The following is a 21,182-nucleotide window of genomic DNA, read 5'->3' as shown; positions in this document are numbered from 1 at the left end:
CAGAGAAAATGAATGTTTCACTTTGGTCATTACTTCCATTTGCTTTGATAAAGGCAACAGCAACAGATAATACACTTTAAAGATTACACATACACTCACGTACACGTACAGATTATGTGTGAATTATGTAGGTAGGCAGGTAGAACTGAGCTTAGAAAGCCCGAAGTTAGGAGAGAATATGCACTAATAGACCAGAGAAACTTAACTGGCCAGGAGTGTTGATCTTGGTTTTTTACAGGCCAGATAGCTTTGGTTTTTGTTTCTTTATAATTATAATTGGAGTCTGACCACTTTCAGCAGGGCTAAATCCTTTAGCCGTTACCCTCTTCCTTCGCCTTGATTAGTCACTTGAGGGACAGCCATTTTGTCTCAAAGGCCATGGTTGATCCAAACAGAATTCAGATACATTTGTGTGCCTCCTCTGTATTCAACTGTAGAGAATGTTTTCCAGGATCTTAACCTTCCTGAAGAAAACTGATTTATGTACCCAAAACACTTTTTTGGGATGTTCAAGAATATGAAAATACACCTAAGGTGATCTTCGGTCACTTTCTGAGATAATGAGTGAGAGTTTTTCTGGAGCAGCAGTGGGGTCCCAGACCAGCAACATAACCGTTACTTATCAGAAATGCAAATTCATGGGTCCTACACTAGGCCTACTGAATCAGAAACTCTGGTTGTGGGCCCTTTGATCTCTTCCTTAACAAACCTTCTGTGTGATTCTGGCTCCTGCCAAAGTTAAAGAACCACTATTCTACAGAAATAGGAAACAAAATTAGATAGTTATGTACTAGGTACTTGAAATTACCAGGAATATGACTGCCTGAGCAAAGCATCTGGCCACTAACCTACACCAGTAGGGAGTTGTAAGGTTTAAGAGGGAGGGTGGGCAATGTGATCATTATCTGAGGAAGGCAAACCTAGAAAGTTTGAACAGGACCAGCAGTGAGGTGTCAGGTGATAGTTATAGAAGTGGGAAGGGTGGTGTGCCCATCAGCTGAAGACTGGTCTGTTCGAGGAAATACGGTTGTAGAGGCTTTTGTATTTAAGACCATGACTGAATAACCAAGATTGAAAAGTTAAGAAAAGCTTATTTAACCCACAGGGATGAACACATATGCAAACATCTCAGTAACTCGCAAGTAGTTATTTATAGAAAAATTACAGAAAAAGTTTTAATAGCCAACTTTCACAGTTGAAAGGTCTCAGTAACTTTAAATAGATTTAAATAAAGTAGCCCTCAAAAGGGGTTGAGGCCACCAAGATTCCTCAATCCCTTAGAATGCTTTAGATTGTTAACACTGGAGTCCCTCTCTCAGTTTAACTATGCAGGGGAGGGAGGAAGAGAGAGAGAGAGAGAGAGAGAGAGTGTGTGTGTGTGTGTGTGTGTGTCTCCTCATCCCTTGGGGGAGGGTAGAGGATCTAAGGATGTGAAGTATCAGACAGTAAGACTAATGAATTACTGATGACATTGTAATCTAATTGGGAATTTATCCTATGTGTCAAAATCAGGTTTTCTTTGTTCAGCTGAATCTGTAAAGTATAATGGAGCATATAGCACTTAAACGACTTGTCATTCATGTAGAGAAACTTTAGAGGCTAGCTGGAACCAACCTAGTTCAATTCTTTTTAAAAAGCTACTTTTTGGAAATACTCACTCCTTGTAAATGCCCAGTATCAAATCCAGAGCCAGGACTAATTGGGTTAAGAAAAATGTTAATGCAGAGAACTAAATCTGCCCTAAAATACCTGGAACAGAGCTCGCTGCTCATCAATACAAGAAGTGATTTAGTCCAGCAGCCAAACGAATAGTAACAACCTCTTGTTTGAGGGGTTGAAAGCACTTTTTCATTTGACCAGTCTTAGGAAATGGTCTTTCCTGACCTGCTTAGTGCGGTGTCTGTGGGTGACAAAGAACTGACCCCCAGGAGTGCCAGAGTACTGTTCATGGCATTTCGTCACTCTGGATCTCCAGTGTGGGGTCTGGGACCCCACTGCTGCTCCAGACACATCACCAGTGACATGTGAGGACATGCCTCATCTTTCTACATGAGCTACACCATTTTTTGTTCCTCTCTAACCAGAATTACTCTGGAATCCTTGAGAAATGGAATCAGGAAACCTTAAAACCCATGGATCTAATCCCTGTCTTGATAGTTGGGTGTGCTGTTACCACCATCCAGAGCCACCATTTTCCAATGAGCCTTTAAATCATTTGGAAATGGAGTTTTAAACAATCAAGGATCCTGTGCTTTTACCATTTTTGTTTCTTTATGAAACATATAGTAAGCAATAGTTCTGAATGCCACATTGCATGACTAGGTCACAGAATTCCCCATTCTGCCTAGGAAGATGTCCCTTTTGAAGTTCTGTGTTTGATTTAGTGACGGTACACTATTTGTAGAAAGTGGGTTTCAGTATAAACCATAACCACAGAGGTAAATCTATGGTTCAGTATATGATCTGACGTACAGGAAGTGTCTGGGTCTAATGATGAAACTTTTTAACTTTCCAGATGACAGAACAAAGGAAGCAGAAACAAAGAATTGGTCTTCTAGGACATCCTCCTCATATGAATGTCAACCCACAGCAACCAGCATAAGCAAGTGAAATAAAGGAATCTTATTTACCTTTTTTAATGATCATTAGTGTGGGTATGGCTAATTAGTTCTGATTCACCCACAAAGATTACAGAATGCTTAGTACATTTGTAAATAATCAGTTTTATACTGTATGTATATGATTGCTACTCTAAAGGTTTGGATATATGTATTGTAATTAGAATTGTTGGCATGATGAAATTTCATTTGTGCCAAAAATATTAAAAATGCCTTTTTTGGAAGGACTAAAGAAAGCACCTGATTTGCACTTGAACCAGATTATAGATTTAAACTATATGACATGTATTTTGTATTTAAAACTAGAATAGCCAGTATTTATGTTTTTTATAAAACTGTGCAATACGAATTATGCAATCACAATAAATTTGAAACTCCTGATTGTCCTAAAGGGAGTGCACATCTTTGAAGCCGGTGTGTTAATACTATGTAATAAATGGTTAAATATCAAATGCTGCTGCCAAAATCATATTAATAGTGAGTTTCAGGCCCCTGGGCATTTTGTACCATGTAATTATCCTGTGGTGATAACTGTTTCTCGTTGCTCGTGGCATTAGTGCCTCTAATGGTGACAGTGCTCCAAGTCAGCATTCATTTTAAGAAAAGCAACTTTAGTTTCAAAGATAACTTTAAGCTTCTGAACTGATCATTTAAACTATTTCTTTAAATAAGAGAGCTAAACTAGAAGCTCAGACTTTAGCTTGTGAAGTTAATGAATTTTTTAAAGGGAACTTTTTATGCAACGTTTGGAATAAATGCACACTGCTGGCCAATGTCATCTCCTAGGTGAATTTTGGTGTCACATTATAAAGAGATGAATAATTGATGGTGTCTAGATTATCTAGTCCAAACAGTAGAGTTGATCTTTTTCTTCATCTGAAACATGCTACAGTAGCTAAGAAATATTAAACTATATACATCCATATAAAGATGAAATATGATCTATCCCATTAGAACTCATAGTTGAACACTGACATGTTATTCTTATGAAAGAGCCACGTTTCGGTTTTATTTCCTTGTCACATGATTTCTTTCCTTGATGGATGAAAAGTATGAAAGGAAACTTTTATATCTGTCGCCTAGTTTTGTACATGGATCTCATTTTACCAGAGAATCTCTCTGCAAAAAAAAGTTTAAAAATGTACTGAAAGCAGAGTTGTGAAATGAGTCAAGTTTGTAAATGCATATATAAAAATAAATATTTAATGATGCAGAATACTATGCAGTGGTGGACTGGTGGCTTTCCTTTTGGCATTTCTTTGTGTCTTAACGGCTATTCCAATTACCTATTTTCTTTGGGACCAATTTAAAGTAAAACTGGTTTGGTTACCAGATTAATTCAGAAGTTGCTTACCTGACTAGTGAGAACTCTAAGGAGATCTACTTCAACCAACAGCAAGGAGTGCTTAATACGATGTTCATTCACTCTTCTAGATGAGTGACGGTCAACCAGGCTGTCACCAGCAGCAAGCGCCATGGCACTGGACAAGTCAGGCATGTGCTCCGCTGGGGTCCCTGACTTCTGAGCTCTCTCCCGGGAGTGGGGGTCAGGGGGCTGCACCTCGCTGTCAGCAGTAAAACAGTTGCAGCATGCTTGCATTCACGTCCAGTGGCCAGAGTCCTGCAGTGAGACCGTCAAAAATGTTTCACAAAGCGAACTCATTTATCCAAAGGTGGTAAGACTTGTTCCCTCCTCACAGGGGTGCCTGCCCAGGTTGCGCTTTTACTACAGATTCTCTCTATGCTTTGGTAAATAAGAGCAAGTACCACCCAATGTTGGGAACTGGGTCAGGATTAAAATCCAGACAAATGACTAGTTTCATAACCAATGCTTCCACTTTATAAATTTGATAACTTAAAAAAAAACAGTGAATAATTGTCCAGTCCATGCAGTGTATCTCCACAAAACTGTTCCATAATAAGGCAGGCCCAAGAGAGACCCACACTTGAATCTGTAAACCAAACAGCCATCGATGCCGAATCCCACCACGTGTGCTTCAGCCAACAAGGACGTGCTTTTCCTTGGGTTTCTCTTTGATCAGTCACGCTGCCCGGCACAACGTGGCAGTGTGTGTGGTTTGTCTCCCTGAAGTGTCTCCACTTCAGCGGAAAACTCTGCATTGACATGTCCAGGTTGCAGCTTTTACAGGTTTGTCATGTTTCATCTGAATCCTGTCACTTAAGATATAAATCTTCATTCAATTTGCCAGCTTCAGCAGAAAAGAAGTGGAATTGGAATGCCACTCCACCCTCTATATGATAGATCCCACCCTTGGAGTTTGGGCGTGAACACGAAGCTAGTGTAATTGAAACATAAAATCTGAAGTTAAAACTTACATGGCCTTTGATGTGTAATTGTGATTTTACCTTTCTCCAGAAGTTCGTTTTCAACATTTCTATTTCAGTGATCGAAGTCCAAGTCACCTTCAAAGTTGCCTCGTGTTAACAAGCTGAGTAACAAATGTGGTAATACACTGTTAATATACAAGAAAGCCTTTTTGGCTTTATTTAATTGTCAAAGTCTGCTATAGCTCCAACCCAAATTTCAAGATTTTGCCCATTTTCTTAACTAAACCATTTGTTAAGTCAAAGGGTCTGAGAAATTCCCTTACACTTTTCTAACATTTACAGCATCTTGACCTTTGCTGCTTCTGTATAGAGAGCCATGGTGATAAACCTTCTTTCCCCCTAAATAAAGAGTCTACTCTTTGCTGGGTCCTAAAGCTTTAAATGATATTCCATCCCATAAAATTTTTCTTAGAACTCTGTTCTAGTCACCCCACACACGTACAAAATGCAACTTCTTTTATTTCATTCTCTAAAAATTTTTTTCAACTTAATTGGTTTGTTTCCAAGTTCATGATCCTTATTCATTGTTCTTCACTCAGCCAGTTTTTTTATTTGGTTGTACTTTCTGAAAATGGATTCCTTGAGTGGGGTCTTGTAAAAACTGGTCTTGCATCCTGTTTAAATATTTCCTACCATCAGTTACAAAGCAAGCATGCTTTATTTCTGGAAACTAACCAGCAACACAGTCCATGCAGTGGAGCAAACTGAACAAAGCTTTACTTATGTGCTGGTGGGAAATCATCAAGACCTTCACAGTAAACTAAGGAATTAACCTGTTAAAAACTCAATTTTAGATTTCTCTATCCTCCTACTGAGCCTGATAATGCATTAATGAGAAACAGCCTGAACGTTACTGACAGTTATTTTAAGGCTGACTTCTGGGCTGCATAGATGGAAATTTACCCCTTCAAAATTACTAGATACAAAAGGGGCAGAACTACATACTCCTAAAAGTCGAGTTGGGTTTTGCTAAAAGAATGTTTTTACAGATTCTAAAAAATAAAATATGTGCTTGATAGAAGATGTCAATTTTATGGCAATAAAAGTCATCTTTACATAACACAGGATATAACCAAGGGCTCCGGAGACAATATGCTGTATCTACCAAACCATACAGCAGGGGTGATACTTTAATTATAAAGATAAGAAACTGAAACTTGGAAGGGTGCCTGGCTGGCTCAAGCAGTAGAGCGTGCAACTCTTAATCTCAGGGTCATGAGTTCAAGCCCCATGTTGGGCCGAGTGATTACTTTAAAAAAGGAAAAAGAAGAAAAGAAACTGAGACTTAGGTAAAGTAATTGGCCTAAGGACTCAGCTCCAGAATAAACAGAGGTAAACACAGAAAGTGCTCTTCCCACTTGCTACCTGTCTTCCAGAATGGGGCTGCAGTATCTCATCAGAGTTCAGTTCCCCAACGGTTCTCCCTTCACAGAAAGTTCTTAGGGAGCACTGCATTTTGTCCTACAATGCCAAGTGATTTGCTTTTCTTTTCACATCTCTTTTACAAAGGGATCTACAAATTAGAAAGTATTGAATATGAATACTGTGTCAAGACTGAAAACTGTGGCAAAGAAACGCCTAAAATCTCTTTTTTACAACTATAGGTCTCATGTCAATATCTCTTACTTAGCTGCGTTTTTCAAAAGGAGAATCTGTTCTCTCAATGAACGTGGCTTCCTCCAAGTGAAAATACTCAGATATAGACTGGCATCCTATCTCACCACAGAAGTAGGTGTTTATTAGCAAACCCTTCTGTGCTCTTGTTCAGTATACTGATAAGTTGCTAACAATCAACTAGAATGTTGGAAAACCCCCATCAAGATTTCAATTTTACAGAAAGTACCCAAAATTCCACCAGTTTTGCATCACAAAGTAGTGGTTAAAGTAAAGTTTTGAGTAAAATGCCATGTGTGTGGTTTTTGTGGGTGGTTGCAGCTCAAAACGACTATTAGGCCTCATCAGTTACCTATTGGGGAAAGCGATGATGGCAACTATAAATCAAGACAATTATGATCAGAACATTTTTCCTTCTTTGGTATTCTATACCACATTAGCAATTCTTGCAGCCTGGAGGCAATTCAGAACCATAACTAGCCTAGTCTGGACCCCAAATCCTGTCAAAATAAAAAGGTAGATCCCTGATGAGTTTTGACGTTTGGTCAACTCCAACAATGTTTATGGAATATGAATTCTCCAGGTGCTGGTATTTTAAACTAATTTGGCAAAACAAACCTCTAGCTTACTGGGGTACTACATTAAAATAAAAAAAGAAAGAAAGGAAAAAAGAAAAAAAAATTTACCAAAGGAGAAACCTAAAATACTTTAAGGTCATGACAAACCAGTGTGAAAGAGAATCCTAACACCTAGAAGTGAAACTGCATCATCCACCCAGCCTGGAAAGAAAAAAGAAAGCTAAAAACCACTACAGAATAAGAATGCAGAGTTTGAGAAAACCCCTAAGGTGAATTCTGAACAACAACAAAAAAAAGAGCCCCCAACCTAAGAAGTGCATACTGTATGCAAGAACCGCTAATGGAAAGAGTTCGCCAGCACTTCTGTCCTTACCTCACCAAAGATGGTTGGTCCCATGTAAAGAATGGAACTTTCAACAATCCAGGAATGTAACTGTTCACTCCAGACCTCAAGTTATTTCAGCCTTTTTCACATGCTCGTCAGCTGTAGCATCCGGTCAAGTCTTGTCAGAAGCGTTCTGTAAACGTTCCCAGGAAGAAAACGATGGAGATGTGGTGTGAAACTGGGACAAGGAGCCCCGAAGCACACAAGGCTTGGAGGCTAAGCACGAATTTATTCGGAGCCCACACGGCGACGGTGGGATGAACACAACAAGGACCTTGACGTTGGTCAGAGTCTTCGCAGCAGCTCTACCACTTCAGCGCTATGACTCTGAGCAAATCCTTAAATCGGTGTAATTGTCACCACTTTACTTCTTTGGACAAGAATGAACATTAAAAACAATGTATGTCGAGTGTCTAGTATATATCCGACACATGCTCTTTCCTGTTCCTTTGCAACATAATCACTTCCTTTTTCTCATACCTATCCATAGTCTCAGCTAAATATTAAATGACCAAAGCTGCTTTCTGTTCCTACTCAATGGGCCTGATAATACCATGGGATCCTAAATTCTCACGTCTTAACATGAAACACTGGGGTCATACTGAGCCATTTTCTCAAACTGTATCTCTAACATCCAAATGGTGTTTTAACTACCAGTCTGAACCGAATTTACACAGGAAAAAAAAAAACTATCATAGCTCATGACTTCCAGATAATTACTCTTATATTCATGATCAGTGTTGAATTCAAATCTGACTTTTCAAAATATTCTTCAAGGAAAGAGTTTTTATCTTCTGTATGATCACATGTTTCCCCTCTTTATGAAGTGCCTTCACCTACATCCGCATTTACACCTTCCAACCTTGGTCAGATTATTCTCCCTGACATCTGCATGCTCCTAAGTTATACTATCTTTCATTTAACATTCAAATGCATATTTTAGAACAGATCTCACATAACTGTTGGGGCCCAGCACTCTCCTTAATAATTTCAAGGATCCGGGCCCCCTGGGTGACTCAGTCAGTTAAGTGTCCGACTTCAGGTCAGGACATGATCTCACGGTTCGTGGGTTCGAGCCCCGCGTCGGGCTCTGTGCTGACAGCTAGCTCAGAGCCTGGAGCCTGCTTTGGATTCTGTGTCTCCCTCCCTCTCTGCCCCTCCCCCACTCACACTTTGTCTCTGTCTCTCTCTTTCAAAGATAAACAAACATTAAAATTGTTTTTAAAAAATAATTTCAAGGATCCTACAGAGGGTGCTAAAAAGTTCTCAATGATTCCTTGTTACTTTTGATCCTAAACCCCAACTGCAAACCAATTCTCATCATCTCCCTTCTATTTCACTTCACCCCTAATGCTGACATAGCCCTCCCTGCTCAGTCTCCAAAACACATAAACATTTGGGTGTCAGGCAAGCACATCTTTGCTGGACAAAGATTATAACAGCGAATAGGAAACTACTTAAAATAGAGAATCAGACATCAAAGCTCATGCCCCCTTCCTTCTCGGCCACTGGAGGAGCAACTTCTCATGTCTACTCTACTGCTAGGGCCCACTCTCTCACCACTCCTGCCCGGAACAAAAGAAAAATAAAATTCCCTCCAGCCTCAAATAAAAACAAAAAATTATTGTTTTTTTATGCAGAGCAATTTTAGCCCCCAGGTCCCAACCACTCCTATATAAATTAGCCCTTTACCTTGACTAAACTAAAAAAAACAAAAACAAAAAAAACAACAAAAAACCCAAGAAAAGAAAACTATAAATCGATTGTCCTTAGCTTCCAACTCAAAAGGCAACCAACTTTTTAAAATAGCATTTTTTTGTTGGGAGGAGCACTAGGTATTGTATGTAAGTGATGAACCATGGGAATCTACCCGCAAAACCAAGAGCACACTGTATATGCTGTATGTTAGCCAATTTGGCAATAAATTATATTTTTTTAAAAAATAACGGAATTTTAAAATAGCCTTTTTTCCTTCCTGTACATCCCTATCTTATAGAAGAAAAATAATCAGTACAGAAAGGTCAAGTAATATGGCCAAACTACAACATCAGACCTGGGAATCCAGGGTAGATCACAGACACACTCTTCTCCATGCCCCTGCTTCACCGCACTAGGTGCAGGCCGGCTCATAAGGTGCTGGGGCCTCCACTTCTTCCCTGCCCACCTGTTTGGGGGAAGATCTCCACACACCAGATACAAATCCTAAGAGACACAAAGGAAAGTAAAATTTCTTAAGGGTCAGGGCTGCACTAGTTCATTTCTGAATCATAGGTATCTAACACAGGGGCTCAAAACATTGATGGGGGAAAATTTTCTTTGCAAATCTTCACAAATCTGCTTGATGGTTTCGGAGCCCAGGCCAATTAGGAGTCTTTCAATAAAGAAGGACTATCTAGCAGTGGCCCAAAGGGAGTTATATTTAGAACAAACTATCAGTCCCTACTCCTGCTGCTGCTAACTGATCCTTTAATCCTACAACTAACCCATTTATCCTAATGCTTTGGCTCCAACAGTCCCTCTTCACAACTCTAAACCAACTTCCACTGCTCCCCCTAATCAAGTAACCCCATCTCTCCCTTCTTTCAAATTCTAACAGGTTAAAGTGATTGTGTGGTCTCCATGAAGGTATAAATACAGACTCACGTGTGCTCCCACACTCCTCTCTCTGCCAAACCCCCGTGTCTAAGAACCCTATAAGACACACTCCCTCCACAACCCTGGACTGCAGCAGTTCTCAGATTATCCCAGAAGCGACAGAGCACAATTTAGGTAACAGAAGGAAATTATGGCCATTTTAGGTAACAAAGAATTATGGTTCATTTACATATGAACATACATACAACATGAACGAGTCTCAGAAGAATTATGTTAAATAAATGAAGTCATATTCAAAAGGCTACATTCCTGGGGCACCTGGGTGGCTTGGTTGGTTAAGTGTCTGACTTTCGCTTAGGTCATGATCTCGCAGTTCGTGGGTTCGAGACCCGCGTCGGGCTCTGTGCTGACAGCCAGCCCAGAGCCTGGAGCCTATTTCAGAGTCTGTATCTCCCTCTCTCTCTGCCCCCCCCCTGCTCACGCTCTCTCTCTCTCTCTCCTGGAAATAAATTAAAAAAAAAAAAAAAACCAAAAGGCTACATTCCTGTGTCAGTCCAGGTATATGACATTCTGGAAACAGCAAAACGACAGGGACAGAAATCAGGATCAGTGGTTGCTGTATACAGGAAGTATGAGAAGGAGATTTATTACAAAGGGACACTAGGGAAAATATATTAGGTGATGGAAGAATCTTCCATGTGTTGGTTGTTACATGACTACATAAGCTTTTCAAATTTCATAGAACCATTAAAACAGGTAAATTGTACCTTAGTAAACTTGACTGAAAAATTTGTAAAAAACTAGTTGGGGGGTGGGGTGGGTAAAAGGGCCAGGTCCAAGATTTTGCAGCTTTCTTTTTTAATGTTTACTTACTTTTGAGAGAGAGAGAGAGAGAGAGACAGAGCATGAATGGGGAAGGGGCAGAAATTCCACAGAATCTGAAACAGGCTCCAGGCTCCAAGCTGTTTGCACGGAACCCAACGCTGGGCTTGAAGCTACGAACTGTGAGATGATGACCTGAGCCAAAGTCAGATACTCAACCGACTGAGCCACCCAGGTGCCCCAAGAATCTGCATTTTTCATTTGCTCCCCAGGTAATTCTGACGCAGGCTGTCCATGTCCAGAGTCTGAGGAGCACTGCTCACGTGTGGGCTACATCACAAGACCTTTCTCCTTTCTGGCACATGCAATGTGCACACTTTGGGAACAGAGTATCATTTGACAGAGTTGAGTAGGAGGGTAAGAGCAAAAAAAGTACGTGGGGAGCAGTGTGTGTTACTGCTTACAAAAAACTGTGTTCCAGAACTTGCAAATGGATAGTCCCATAGTTATGCTGCATTCATTTTCTACTCCTGACCTAACAAATCACCAAAAAGTTTAATGGCTTAAACAACACACCTATACTTCTGGCTGGCTAAGTCTGAAATGGCTCCGAAGACTGCTTCTAGATGCCTTAGGTGAGAATCCACCTGTTTGCCTTTGTTGCTTCCAGAGGCACCCCAGTTCCAAAGCTTGTGCCTGGCGCCCATCTCCAAACCTGAAATGGCCAGTTGGGTTTTCCCATCTCAAATTCCTCAACATAATCACATCTGCAAAAACCCTTTGCCATGTATGGTAACATATTCATAGGGTTCAGGCATTAGGTTGTGGACGTCTTTAAGGGGGCCGTTATTCTGCCGACCATATATGCCTAAGCAGAATCTACGCAAGCACTTAGGTTTAAGACAAGAACAGCAAATCACCCATCTGTTTTCAAGCTTAACTGATTTGAATACAATTAGGAAGATCACATTTTCTTATGGTCCAAAAAGGCTAAAAAGTCAGTTCATTAACATGATCACAGAAACTGACAAAGCCTAAGATGGGTATGTTGCTTCCTTTTACCTTCACTATTGATACTCTTGGACAAACAGAACTCTACAAGAGCTGTGCTTGCGTTTTCAGACACACACCATCTTATTTTCCTCAGTTTTACTTGTGAGGATTAATACTTTAAAAATAAGTAATACCTAGTTAAATTTAAAAAAAAAAAAAAGAGTGGACCATAAACTTCCCAGTCAATACCGTTTGTTGAGGGGGGTCAGGAAGGAAGGTAATACCTGGATAAGATTTTTAAAATTTAAATTATATGCCATCCTCTTCTTCATTGGTATCTGTACAAATATTTTGCTTACTATTTTATTTCTTTTACTATTACTGAATTTTTAAAGTTTCATTTTTTTTTATATTCTGGTTGCCAATTCTTTATCAAACGTATGTTTGGCAAATACTTGTTTTCCTGGTCTCTGGCTTGTCTTTTTATTTTCTTAGCACAGCTCTTCAATGATCCAAAGTTTTTAATTTTGATAAAACCTGTTTATCATTTTATTCTTTTGTGCTTCATGGTTTTTGTGTCCTAAGAAATCTTTGTCTAAGATCCCAAAGCTTCTTCTCCTATGTTTTCTTCCAGAACAGCAGTGTACAATAAAGCTTTCTGTGATGATGAAAATGTGCTATACTCCAAGCTAACCAATACACTAGCTATAGCTAACCACACATAGCTACTGAGGACTTGACATGTGGCTAGAACTAAGAGCTGAATTTTAAAATTGTATTTAGTTTTAATTATTTAAATTTAAATAGCCACATGTAGCTACCATATGGACAGGAAGTTCTAGAAGTGTTACAGTTTTGATTTTACATTTTGGTCTATGATACATTTTGAGTTAATTTTTGTATGTGTTTGAAGTATGGATCAGGGTTCATTTTTTTAAAATATGGACGTCCAATTCTTCTAGCACCATTTTGCGAAAAGACCATCTTTTACTCCAGTGATTTATCTTGGCACCTTTGGCCATGTTGCTGTTTTTTTCTGGACTCTGGATTCTGTTCCATTGACCTGTGTGTCTATCCTTTCACCAGTATCACCTTGTCTTCACATATGGCCAACTGATCTTCAACAAGGGCACCAAGAATACAAAACAGAGAAAGGACAGTCTCTTTATCAAATGGTGCTGGAAAACTGGAAATATGCATGCAAAGGAATGACACTGAACTCTTATCTTACACCATACACAAAAATAAACTTAAATGGATTAAAAATTCAAATATAAGACCTGAAACTGAAAAATTCTAAGAAAAAAAAAAAACATAGGGAAAACCTTCATGACACTGGTCTTACCAATGATTTCTTGAATGTGACACCAAAAGGATAGGCAATACATGAAAAATAGACTGACTGGGATGACATCAAACTAAAAAGCTCCTATACAGCAAAAGAAAAAAAAAAAAAACCAATAGAGTGAAAAAGCTATCTATCAAAAGGGAAAAAACGTTTTGCAAATTTTTAAGAGATTAATATCCAAAATATGTACGGAACTCCTACAAGTCAAAAGCACAAGAACACAACTAATTTTAGTAAATATGGGCAAGATTTGAATAGAGACTTTTCCAAAGACATACAAATGGCCAGTAAATACATGAAAAGGTGCTCAACATCATTAAACATCAGGGAGATGCAAATCAAGACCACAATGAGGTAACACCTCACACCTATTAGGATGGCCATTATCAAGAAAACAAAGTAACGAGTGTAGACAAGAATGTGGAGAAACTGGAACCCTTGTGCACTGCTGGTGGAAATGTAGAACGGTGCGACCACTATGGAGAACACTCTGGAGGTTACTCAAAAAAATATTAATACAACTGCCATATGATCCAACAATCCCACTTCTGGGTATTAAATCAAAAAATTTGAAATCATTTTCTCAGAGATATCTACACTTCCAGGTTTACTACAGCATTGTTCACAGTAGCCAAGGGCAGAAACAACTTAAATGTCTGTTGAAAGATGAATGGATAAAGAAAACAGAGTATAAAGAAAACCTAGTATATACAAACAGTGGAATATTATTCAGCCATGAAAGGAAGGAAATCCAGTCATATGCCAGAAAATGGATGGAGCTTGAAGGCATTATGCTAAGTGAAATAAGCCAGGAATGGAGAAATATTGAATTCCACTTATATCAGGTATCTAAACTGGTTGAAGTGATGAAAGCACTCAATACAATAGTGGTTGCCAAGGTCTGAGGAGAGGTGGAAGTAAGGAGTTGCTATTCAATGAGTATAATCTTCCCGTCATGCAAGATGGAAAAGTTCTAGAGATCTGCTGTACAACACTGTACCTACAGTTAACAATACTGTGTTGTACACTTAAAAATTTATTGAGGGTAGGGGCACCTGGCTGGCTTAGTTGGTTAAGCGTCCGACTCTTGATTTCAGCTCAGGTCATGATCTCACAGTTTGTGAGTTTGAGCCTCACACCATCAGTGTGGAGCCTGCTTGGGATTCTCACAGAATCTCAGAGGGCAGAGGTGCCCTCTCCCCCTCAAAATTAAATAAAATTTAAAAACAAGCAAAAAAAAAATTACTGAAGGTAGATCTGATATAAGGCATTTTTGTTTAAAATAGTTTAAAAAAAAATCACATGGTCTTAATTACTGTAACTCTACCGTAAGTCTTAAACTCAGGTAGCATCAGTCTTTCAATTTTGCTTTTCTTTTTCAACATTATTTTGGCCATAGTAAGTTCTCTCTCTAAATAAATGTTGGAAATTGCTGTTAAACCACAGAAATATAAAGGATTTTAGAAGGCTACTACAAAAAACTATATGCCAACAAACTGGACACCCTAGAAAAACAAAATGGATAAGTCCACAGAAACATATAGTCTTCCAAGACTGAATCATGAAGAAATAGAAAATCTGGGGAAAAAAATTAGTAAGAAGAAATGAAACTAAATCAATAATCAAAAAATTCAAGTCTAGGAACAGGTGGCTTCACAGGTAGATTACACCCTTTAAAAAAGAGTTAATACCTATCCTTCTCAAACTATTCCAAATAATGAAAAAGAATACTTCTAAATTCATTCTAAAAGGCTAGCATTACTCTGATACCCAAACCAGACAAAAACACTACAAAAAAGAAATATCCCTGATGAACACATATGCAAAACTCAACAAAATATTAGCAAATGAATTCAACAATACATTGAAAGGATCATTCACCACAATCAAGTAAGATTTATGCCAGGAATGCAAGGATGGTTCAAGATCTGCACATCAATTAATGTGATATAAGTTATTAACAAGATAAAGGATAAAAATCATATGATCATCTCAATAGATGCAGAAAAATTATCTGAAAAAATTTTGTTTCATGATAAAAACTCTCAACCAAGTGGGTGTAGGGGGAACATACCTCAACATTATAAAGGCCATATACAATAAACCCACAGCTACCATCATACTCAATGGTGAAAAGCTGAAAGCTTTCTTCTAAGATCAGGAACAAAACAAGAATGTCCACTTTCACTACTTTTATTCAACATTGTACTGGAAGTTGTAGCCACAGCATCAAAGTAAAATGAATAAAAGGTATCCAAAATGGTAATAAAAAAGTAGAATTGTCACTATTTGCAGATGATATGATACTACATATAGAAAACCCTAAAGACTCCCAAAAACTATTAGAACAAATGAACTCAGTAAAGTTGGAGGATACAGAATTAACACACAGAAATCTGTTGTGTTTCTATATACTAAAACCACACTAGCAAAAGAGAAATTAACAATTCCACTTACATCAAAGAGAAATGAGATACCTAGGAATAAACTTAACCAAGGAGGTGAAAGATCGGGACTCTTAAAAGTGTAAGATACTGATGAAATAAACTGAGTAAGACACAGATGAAAGCAAAGGTACACCATGTTCATGGCTGGAGGAATATTTTTTAAATGTCAATACTACCAAAAGCAATCTACAGATTCAATGCAATCCCCATAAAATAACAATAAATTTTTCACACACTAGAACAAATAATTCTAAAATTTGCATAGAACTACAAAAGATCCCAAATAGCCAAAATAATTGTGAGAAAGAAGAAAAAAGATGGAGGTACCACCCTCCCAGATTTCAAACTATACTACAAAGCCACAGTAATCAAAACAGTATGGTATTGGCATAACAACAGACAAATGGATCAATAGAACAGAAACAGGCAGTCCAGAAATAAACCCATGCTAAGGTGGTCAATCTCTGACAAAGGAGGCAAGAATATACGATAGGGAAAAGAAACTCAATGAACAGTGTTGAGAAAATTGTACCACTACACAGAAAAGAATGAAACTGGACCACTTTCTTACATCATATACAGAAATAAACTGAAAATGGATTAAAGACCTAAATATGAGACCTGAAACATAAAACTTCTAAGAAAACACATAGGCAGTACACTCCTGGACACTGCTCTTACTAATGTTTTTGGACCTGTCTCCTCAGGCAAGGAAACAAAGCAAAAATAAACTATTGGGACTACATCAAACTAAAAATCTTGTGTACAGTGAGGGAAACCATCAACAAAATGAAAAGGCAACCTACTGAATGGGGCGAAATATTTGAAAATGACATATCTGGAAGGGGCTAATACCCAAAATATATAAAGAACTCATACAACTCAATGCAAAACAAACAAAAACCCCAAACTGGTTTAAAAAATGTGTAGAAGATCTAAATAGACATTTTTGCAAAGATATACAAAGGGCCAACAGACACATGGAAATATGCTCAACATCAAGAATCATCTGGCAAATACAAACCAAAACTACAATGAGATATTACCTCAAACCTGTCAGAATGGCTAGTATCCAAAAAAAGTAACAAGTGTTGGTGAGAATGTGGTGAAAAGGGAACCCTCATGTACTGTTCACAGGAATTTAAACTGGTGAAGCCACCATGGAAAAGAGTATGAAGTTTTCTCAAAAAATTAAAAAGAGAAATAACATATGATCCAATAATTCCACTTCTGGTTTACCAGAAGAAAATGAAAACACTAATTGAAAAGATACATACACCCCTATACTTCCTGCAGCAGTATTTACAATAGCCAAGATATGGAAGCAACCCAGGGGACTGTCCATAGATGAATGGATAAAAAAAATGTTGTAGATATGTATGTGGAACATCACTCAGCCATAAAAAGAAATGAAATCTTGCCATTTGCAAAAACATGGATGGGCCCACAGGGTATTGTGCTAAGTGAAATAAATTAGAATAAGATAAATACCATATGATTTCACTCATATGTTAAATCTAAAAAACAAATGAACAAACAAAAGAGAAACAAAGTCACAAATACAGAGAACCAACTAGTGGTTGCCAAAGTGGAGGCGGCCAGAGGGATGAGTGAAACAGGTTAGGATGATTAAGATGTACAAAGTGCCAGTTATACAATAAATAACAGAGCTCTGGAGGCATATGGGTGGCTCAGTCAGTTAAGCGTTGGACTTCTGCTCAGGTCATGATCTTGCAGTTTGTGGGTTTGAGCCCCGCAGCTCGGAGCCCGGAGCCTGCTTTGGATTCTGTCTCCCTCTCTCTCTGCCCCCTCCCATTCATGCTCTGTCTCTCTCAAAAATAAATAAAAATATTTTAAAAAGAATAACAACAGAGATCTGAAGTATGGCAATAGCGAATACAGTCAATAATATTGTAATAACTTTGTATGACAGATACAACTATACTTAAGCATTTCCTTAAGTATATAAATGTTGAATCATTATGTTGTGCACCTGAAACTAATATAATATTCTATGTTGGCTACATTGCACTTGAAAATAAATTTTTAAAAGAGCCTGATTTCCACAAAGAAGACTACTAAGACTGTGATTATTATTTCACTGAACCTATACAGTCTTATCAATTTGGTAAGAAATGACATTTTGACAATATTCATTCTTCCAATCCACGACCATAGTCCACTGCTCCACTAATTTAGATCTCCTTTTATTTCTGTCATCAGTTTTGTAGTTTTCAGCATAGAAATCTTGCATGTATTTTGTTATATTTATCACAGTTTTAACTGTTTAGATATTATAAAAAGCACTTAAAATTTTTTAAGTTCAAAATGTTTCTGTCAGAAAAGTAGGATTAATTTTCATCTATTGACCTTGTATCTTGTGACCTTGCTAAACTTCCTACCAGATACAGTACCTTTTTTGTGAATTCTTTGGAATTTTCTACATAGACAACCAGACTATCTACCAATAAAGGCATTTTATTCTCCCTTTCCAATCTGAATGCCTGTCAAAGAGGCAATTCCGTTATCTTCTCTGAAATTTTTTCATTTCTTACATGAGTTAAGCAATTATCTTTATCAAAGTGATATAGGACAATTAGGTGAAAGGAGATGGAGTAAAAGCATTTTGTAAATCAAACAATGCTACAACATATATATATATATATGTATGTATATATATATATATGTATGTATGTATATCATTATATACAACTATACATGTAGGTATCATAAACTAATCCATGGTGCCCCAACTCTAATGGCTTATTTTTATCTAGCAATGCTCTCTAGTACTAATTTCCTATGTTTTCAAATTCAGTTTTTTATTTTAATGCAATAGAGGATAAACAAATTTACCTTTCCTTTTCTGAAGTAAAAAACCCCTGTTTGAACTTTTATAAACGAATATCAACCTTATTAGTAAAGTCTTAAGTATCCGCTATGTGATCCTTTTATTAAAGTAAGAAAATAATCAGTTTTGGCTAAGACCCACACTAACATTGCAACATTTAATTATTTCATTTGAGACAAAGAAAAAACTAAAATGTTAAAATGTTAAAGAAAACAGGTATTTCTTGGGATGCCTGAGTGGCTCAGTCAGTTGAGCATCCACTCTTGATTTCAGCTCAGGTCATGATCCCAGGGTCCTGGGATCAAGCCCTGAGTCAGGCTCTGTGCTGAGCATAGAGCCTGCTTGAGATTTCCCCTCCCTCCCTCCTCCCCTCTCTCTCAAATAAATAATAATAAATTAAAATTTAAAAAAGAAAAGTATTTCTCAAAGAAACAATTTAAATATCCAGGATTTCTATCACAATTGACAAGTCTAAGTTTTCAGGAAGCTTTTCTCTTTAAAAAAAACAAAAAAACAAGACAAAAATAACAGAGAAAACAAGATCATAAGATTCCTAAGGTAGAGGAACATGTAAAAATGCTGTTTTATTCCCCAGTGCCCAATATGGTGAAGTAATGGATATAAATTATATATACAGGGGCACCTGGTTGGCTCAGTTAAGCTTCCGACTCTTGGTCTCAGCTTAAGTCTTGATCTCAGGGTCATGAGTTCATGCCCCACACTGGGCCTGGAGCATACTTAAAAAATAAAATGATGTATCTAACCTGTCAATATAAATAGTACGTGCTCAACAAATGTTTATTATAATTGTTACAGTTATTCAGCATACTATACTGTGTTAATAATGTATGTTGAACTGAAGTAGCAAGTGAGACCAGGGACAACTAATTCTTTAAAGCCAATTTCAGGAAACCGGAACATTAACAGGCCCACTCTACAAGTGTTTACAACATTAAAATGAAAAATTGAAAATAAATGAAAAAGTCAAATCCTGGAATCTCTCATATGCTTTCAATTAGCTAGCATCAATCAAATGGCTACTTTTTTCAGCAAAGACCTATGTGGAGACAAGCCATTGCTTCAAGCAAACATCTCCCATTCACTCAACAGGTCAAGATCAATCAGCTATTTATACATACTTGAGACACAAGGCATCACATACTATGTACGGTCATGGTAGGCTTACAAAAAACTGGTCATATTCTGGCAAAGCATGTTGTATGATAAACAGACCATAAACAGAAATTATCACTGGCATTCAAGGGGCAAAATCCAGCTGGGCTTCTTTATCCCTAATCCCAGTTTCAGCTGCAGGTTTTTTCCAGAAAGAACAGTAGCTTGATTTACTCAACACTCTGCTGAAGTCAGGGTGTGGTCACCCTTCTCCAAATAATATTACAAATGGATTTTCCCTGAACTCTTGTAGCAACAGGATCTTAAAGCAGTTACTGGTAAGAAAAGGTGAGATTAAGGTCAAAATGCGTGTCTATAAAAAAGTAATACATAACAGCTTTTAACCACCTAGAGATGCTGGAGGCAGGGGTATTATGGAGACCAAAAGAAAGGTAAAAACAGCACAGAACACGATTATTTTTTAAGCTTTCAACATTGAGCCACAGTAACAGTTGAAGAATATCTGTTTTTGCCAGCTTTCCTGTGAAGTACTGACAGTTTCATCCCAAATTGTTACAATACACTATTAACCGCCCGAAATGCAAATGAATCATTTTCCTTCTTGATCATCAGAACTGGTCTAAATATAAGAATTCAGAAAAATCAATTAAACATCTTCTTTAGCGGTTCTAAAACACTACCAACTAGAGATTCAGAAAGGCTCAGAAGCCTTTTTCTAAGGCAGGGAGAGAGGAATGTGCTTAATAAATTAATAACTGCATTCCTTCACTCTGGCTAGCCTAGAGAATAAAAATCAACCTCTGTTCTGCGGGTGTGCACCCCGGGCTCCTACACTGCGCCTGTATTCCCCCAGACATTTCAGCTGCTTTGAAATGAGCAAACTGACTGCACAGCCCTGTGCGCTGCCTCAGCCTCTAACTCGTGTCAGGAGCTACTATGTGCCCCGGACAACGACGTTTAACCACTGCACACTATCTTTTCATTATCTCTGAAGCACGTTTTATGCCCTGATAAGGAAACTGAGGCCCAAGCTCACATAGGCCGGGCGGCGGAACCCACCAGGGCGGGGGCACTCCAAAGCCCTGGCACTCAACCACCCTGAAACTTTGATCTTCAGTGCCTGAACTAGGCACCTGTTTTCCCTGAGGGCAAGGGCATGGCTCAGGTGCTCTAAATACTCACTAGGCAAGGAGTTATTGTGACGTGAAATTTCTGTTCTTCGTGGCCACTCTCAGGTCGCAAGCCCCCTAAAGGAGTGGGGAAACTGAGGCCCAGGCCAAGGGACTTGCCAGGGATCAGAGACCGCAAAGGACACACAGAAGCCTTAGAGGGCTGATCTTTGCGAGTCTCAACGTTGTTTTGTAACACGGCCCGGAGCCTCTACCTGGCTTACCCGGCCCCAGGAGCCCGCAGACTTTCAGGGGAAGGGGTCTGGGCTGGGTGCCCCC

The 21,182-nt window shown here is 38.4% G+C and overlaps 1 protein-coding gene and 1 long non-coding RNA gene across 9 annotated transcripts in view; one reads left to right on the top strand and one right to left on the bottom strand.

The window, feature by feature from the left end:
- ITPR1 (inositol 1,4,5-trisphosphate receptor type 1) overlaps positions 1–3,839 on the top strand; it is a 331,759-nt gene extending 327,920 nt beyond the window's left edge. For all 5 annotated transcript variants that reach the window (XM_077763745.1, XM_077763742.1, XM_077763744.1 and 2 more), the window contains one exon: positions 2,516–3,839. In XM_077763745.1, coding sequence (XP_077619871.1) covers positions 2,516–2,602 — 87 coding nt within the window. In that variant the 3' untranslated portion in view covers positions 2,603–3,839. The remainder of the gene's footprint in view (positions 1–2,515) is intronic.
- The window catches only part of LOC144231305 (uncharacterized), a 49,669-nt gene that overhangs the window by 26,709 nt on the left and 1,778 nt on the right, over positions 1–21,182 (bottom strand). For 3 of the 4 annotated variants that reach the window (XR_013335036.1, XR_013335034.1, XR_013335035.1), the window contains exons 1-5: positions 20,917–21,132; positions 9,598–9,746; positions 7,533–7,677; positions 4,986–5,068; positions 3,973–4,239 (exon numbers count right to left, since the gene is read on the bottom strand). This is a non-coding gene — a long non-coding RNA (uncharacterized LOC144231305). Of the gene's footprint in view, positions 1–3,972; positions 4,240–4,985; positions 5,069–7,532; positions 7,678–9,597; positions 9,747–20,916; positions 21,133–21,182 lie in introns of those variants that run through there. The other variant, XR_013335037.1, reaches the window with a different exon arrangement.

The sequence above is a fragment of the Crocuta crocuta genome, unplaced genomic scaffold (genome assembly GCF_008692635.1).
Source record: "Crocuta crocuta isolate KB4526 unplaced genomic scaffold, BGI_CrCroc_1.0 scaffold184, whole genome shotgun sequence".
NCBI classification, from domain to species: domain Eukaryota; kingdom Metazoa; phylum Chordata; class Mammalia; order Carnivora; family Hyaenidae; genus Crocuta; species Crocuta crocuta.
The sequence above is the reverse complement of the archived record's forward strand: the minus strand, read 5'-3'. Positions and strand labels throughout refer to the sequence as shown.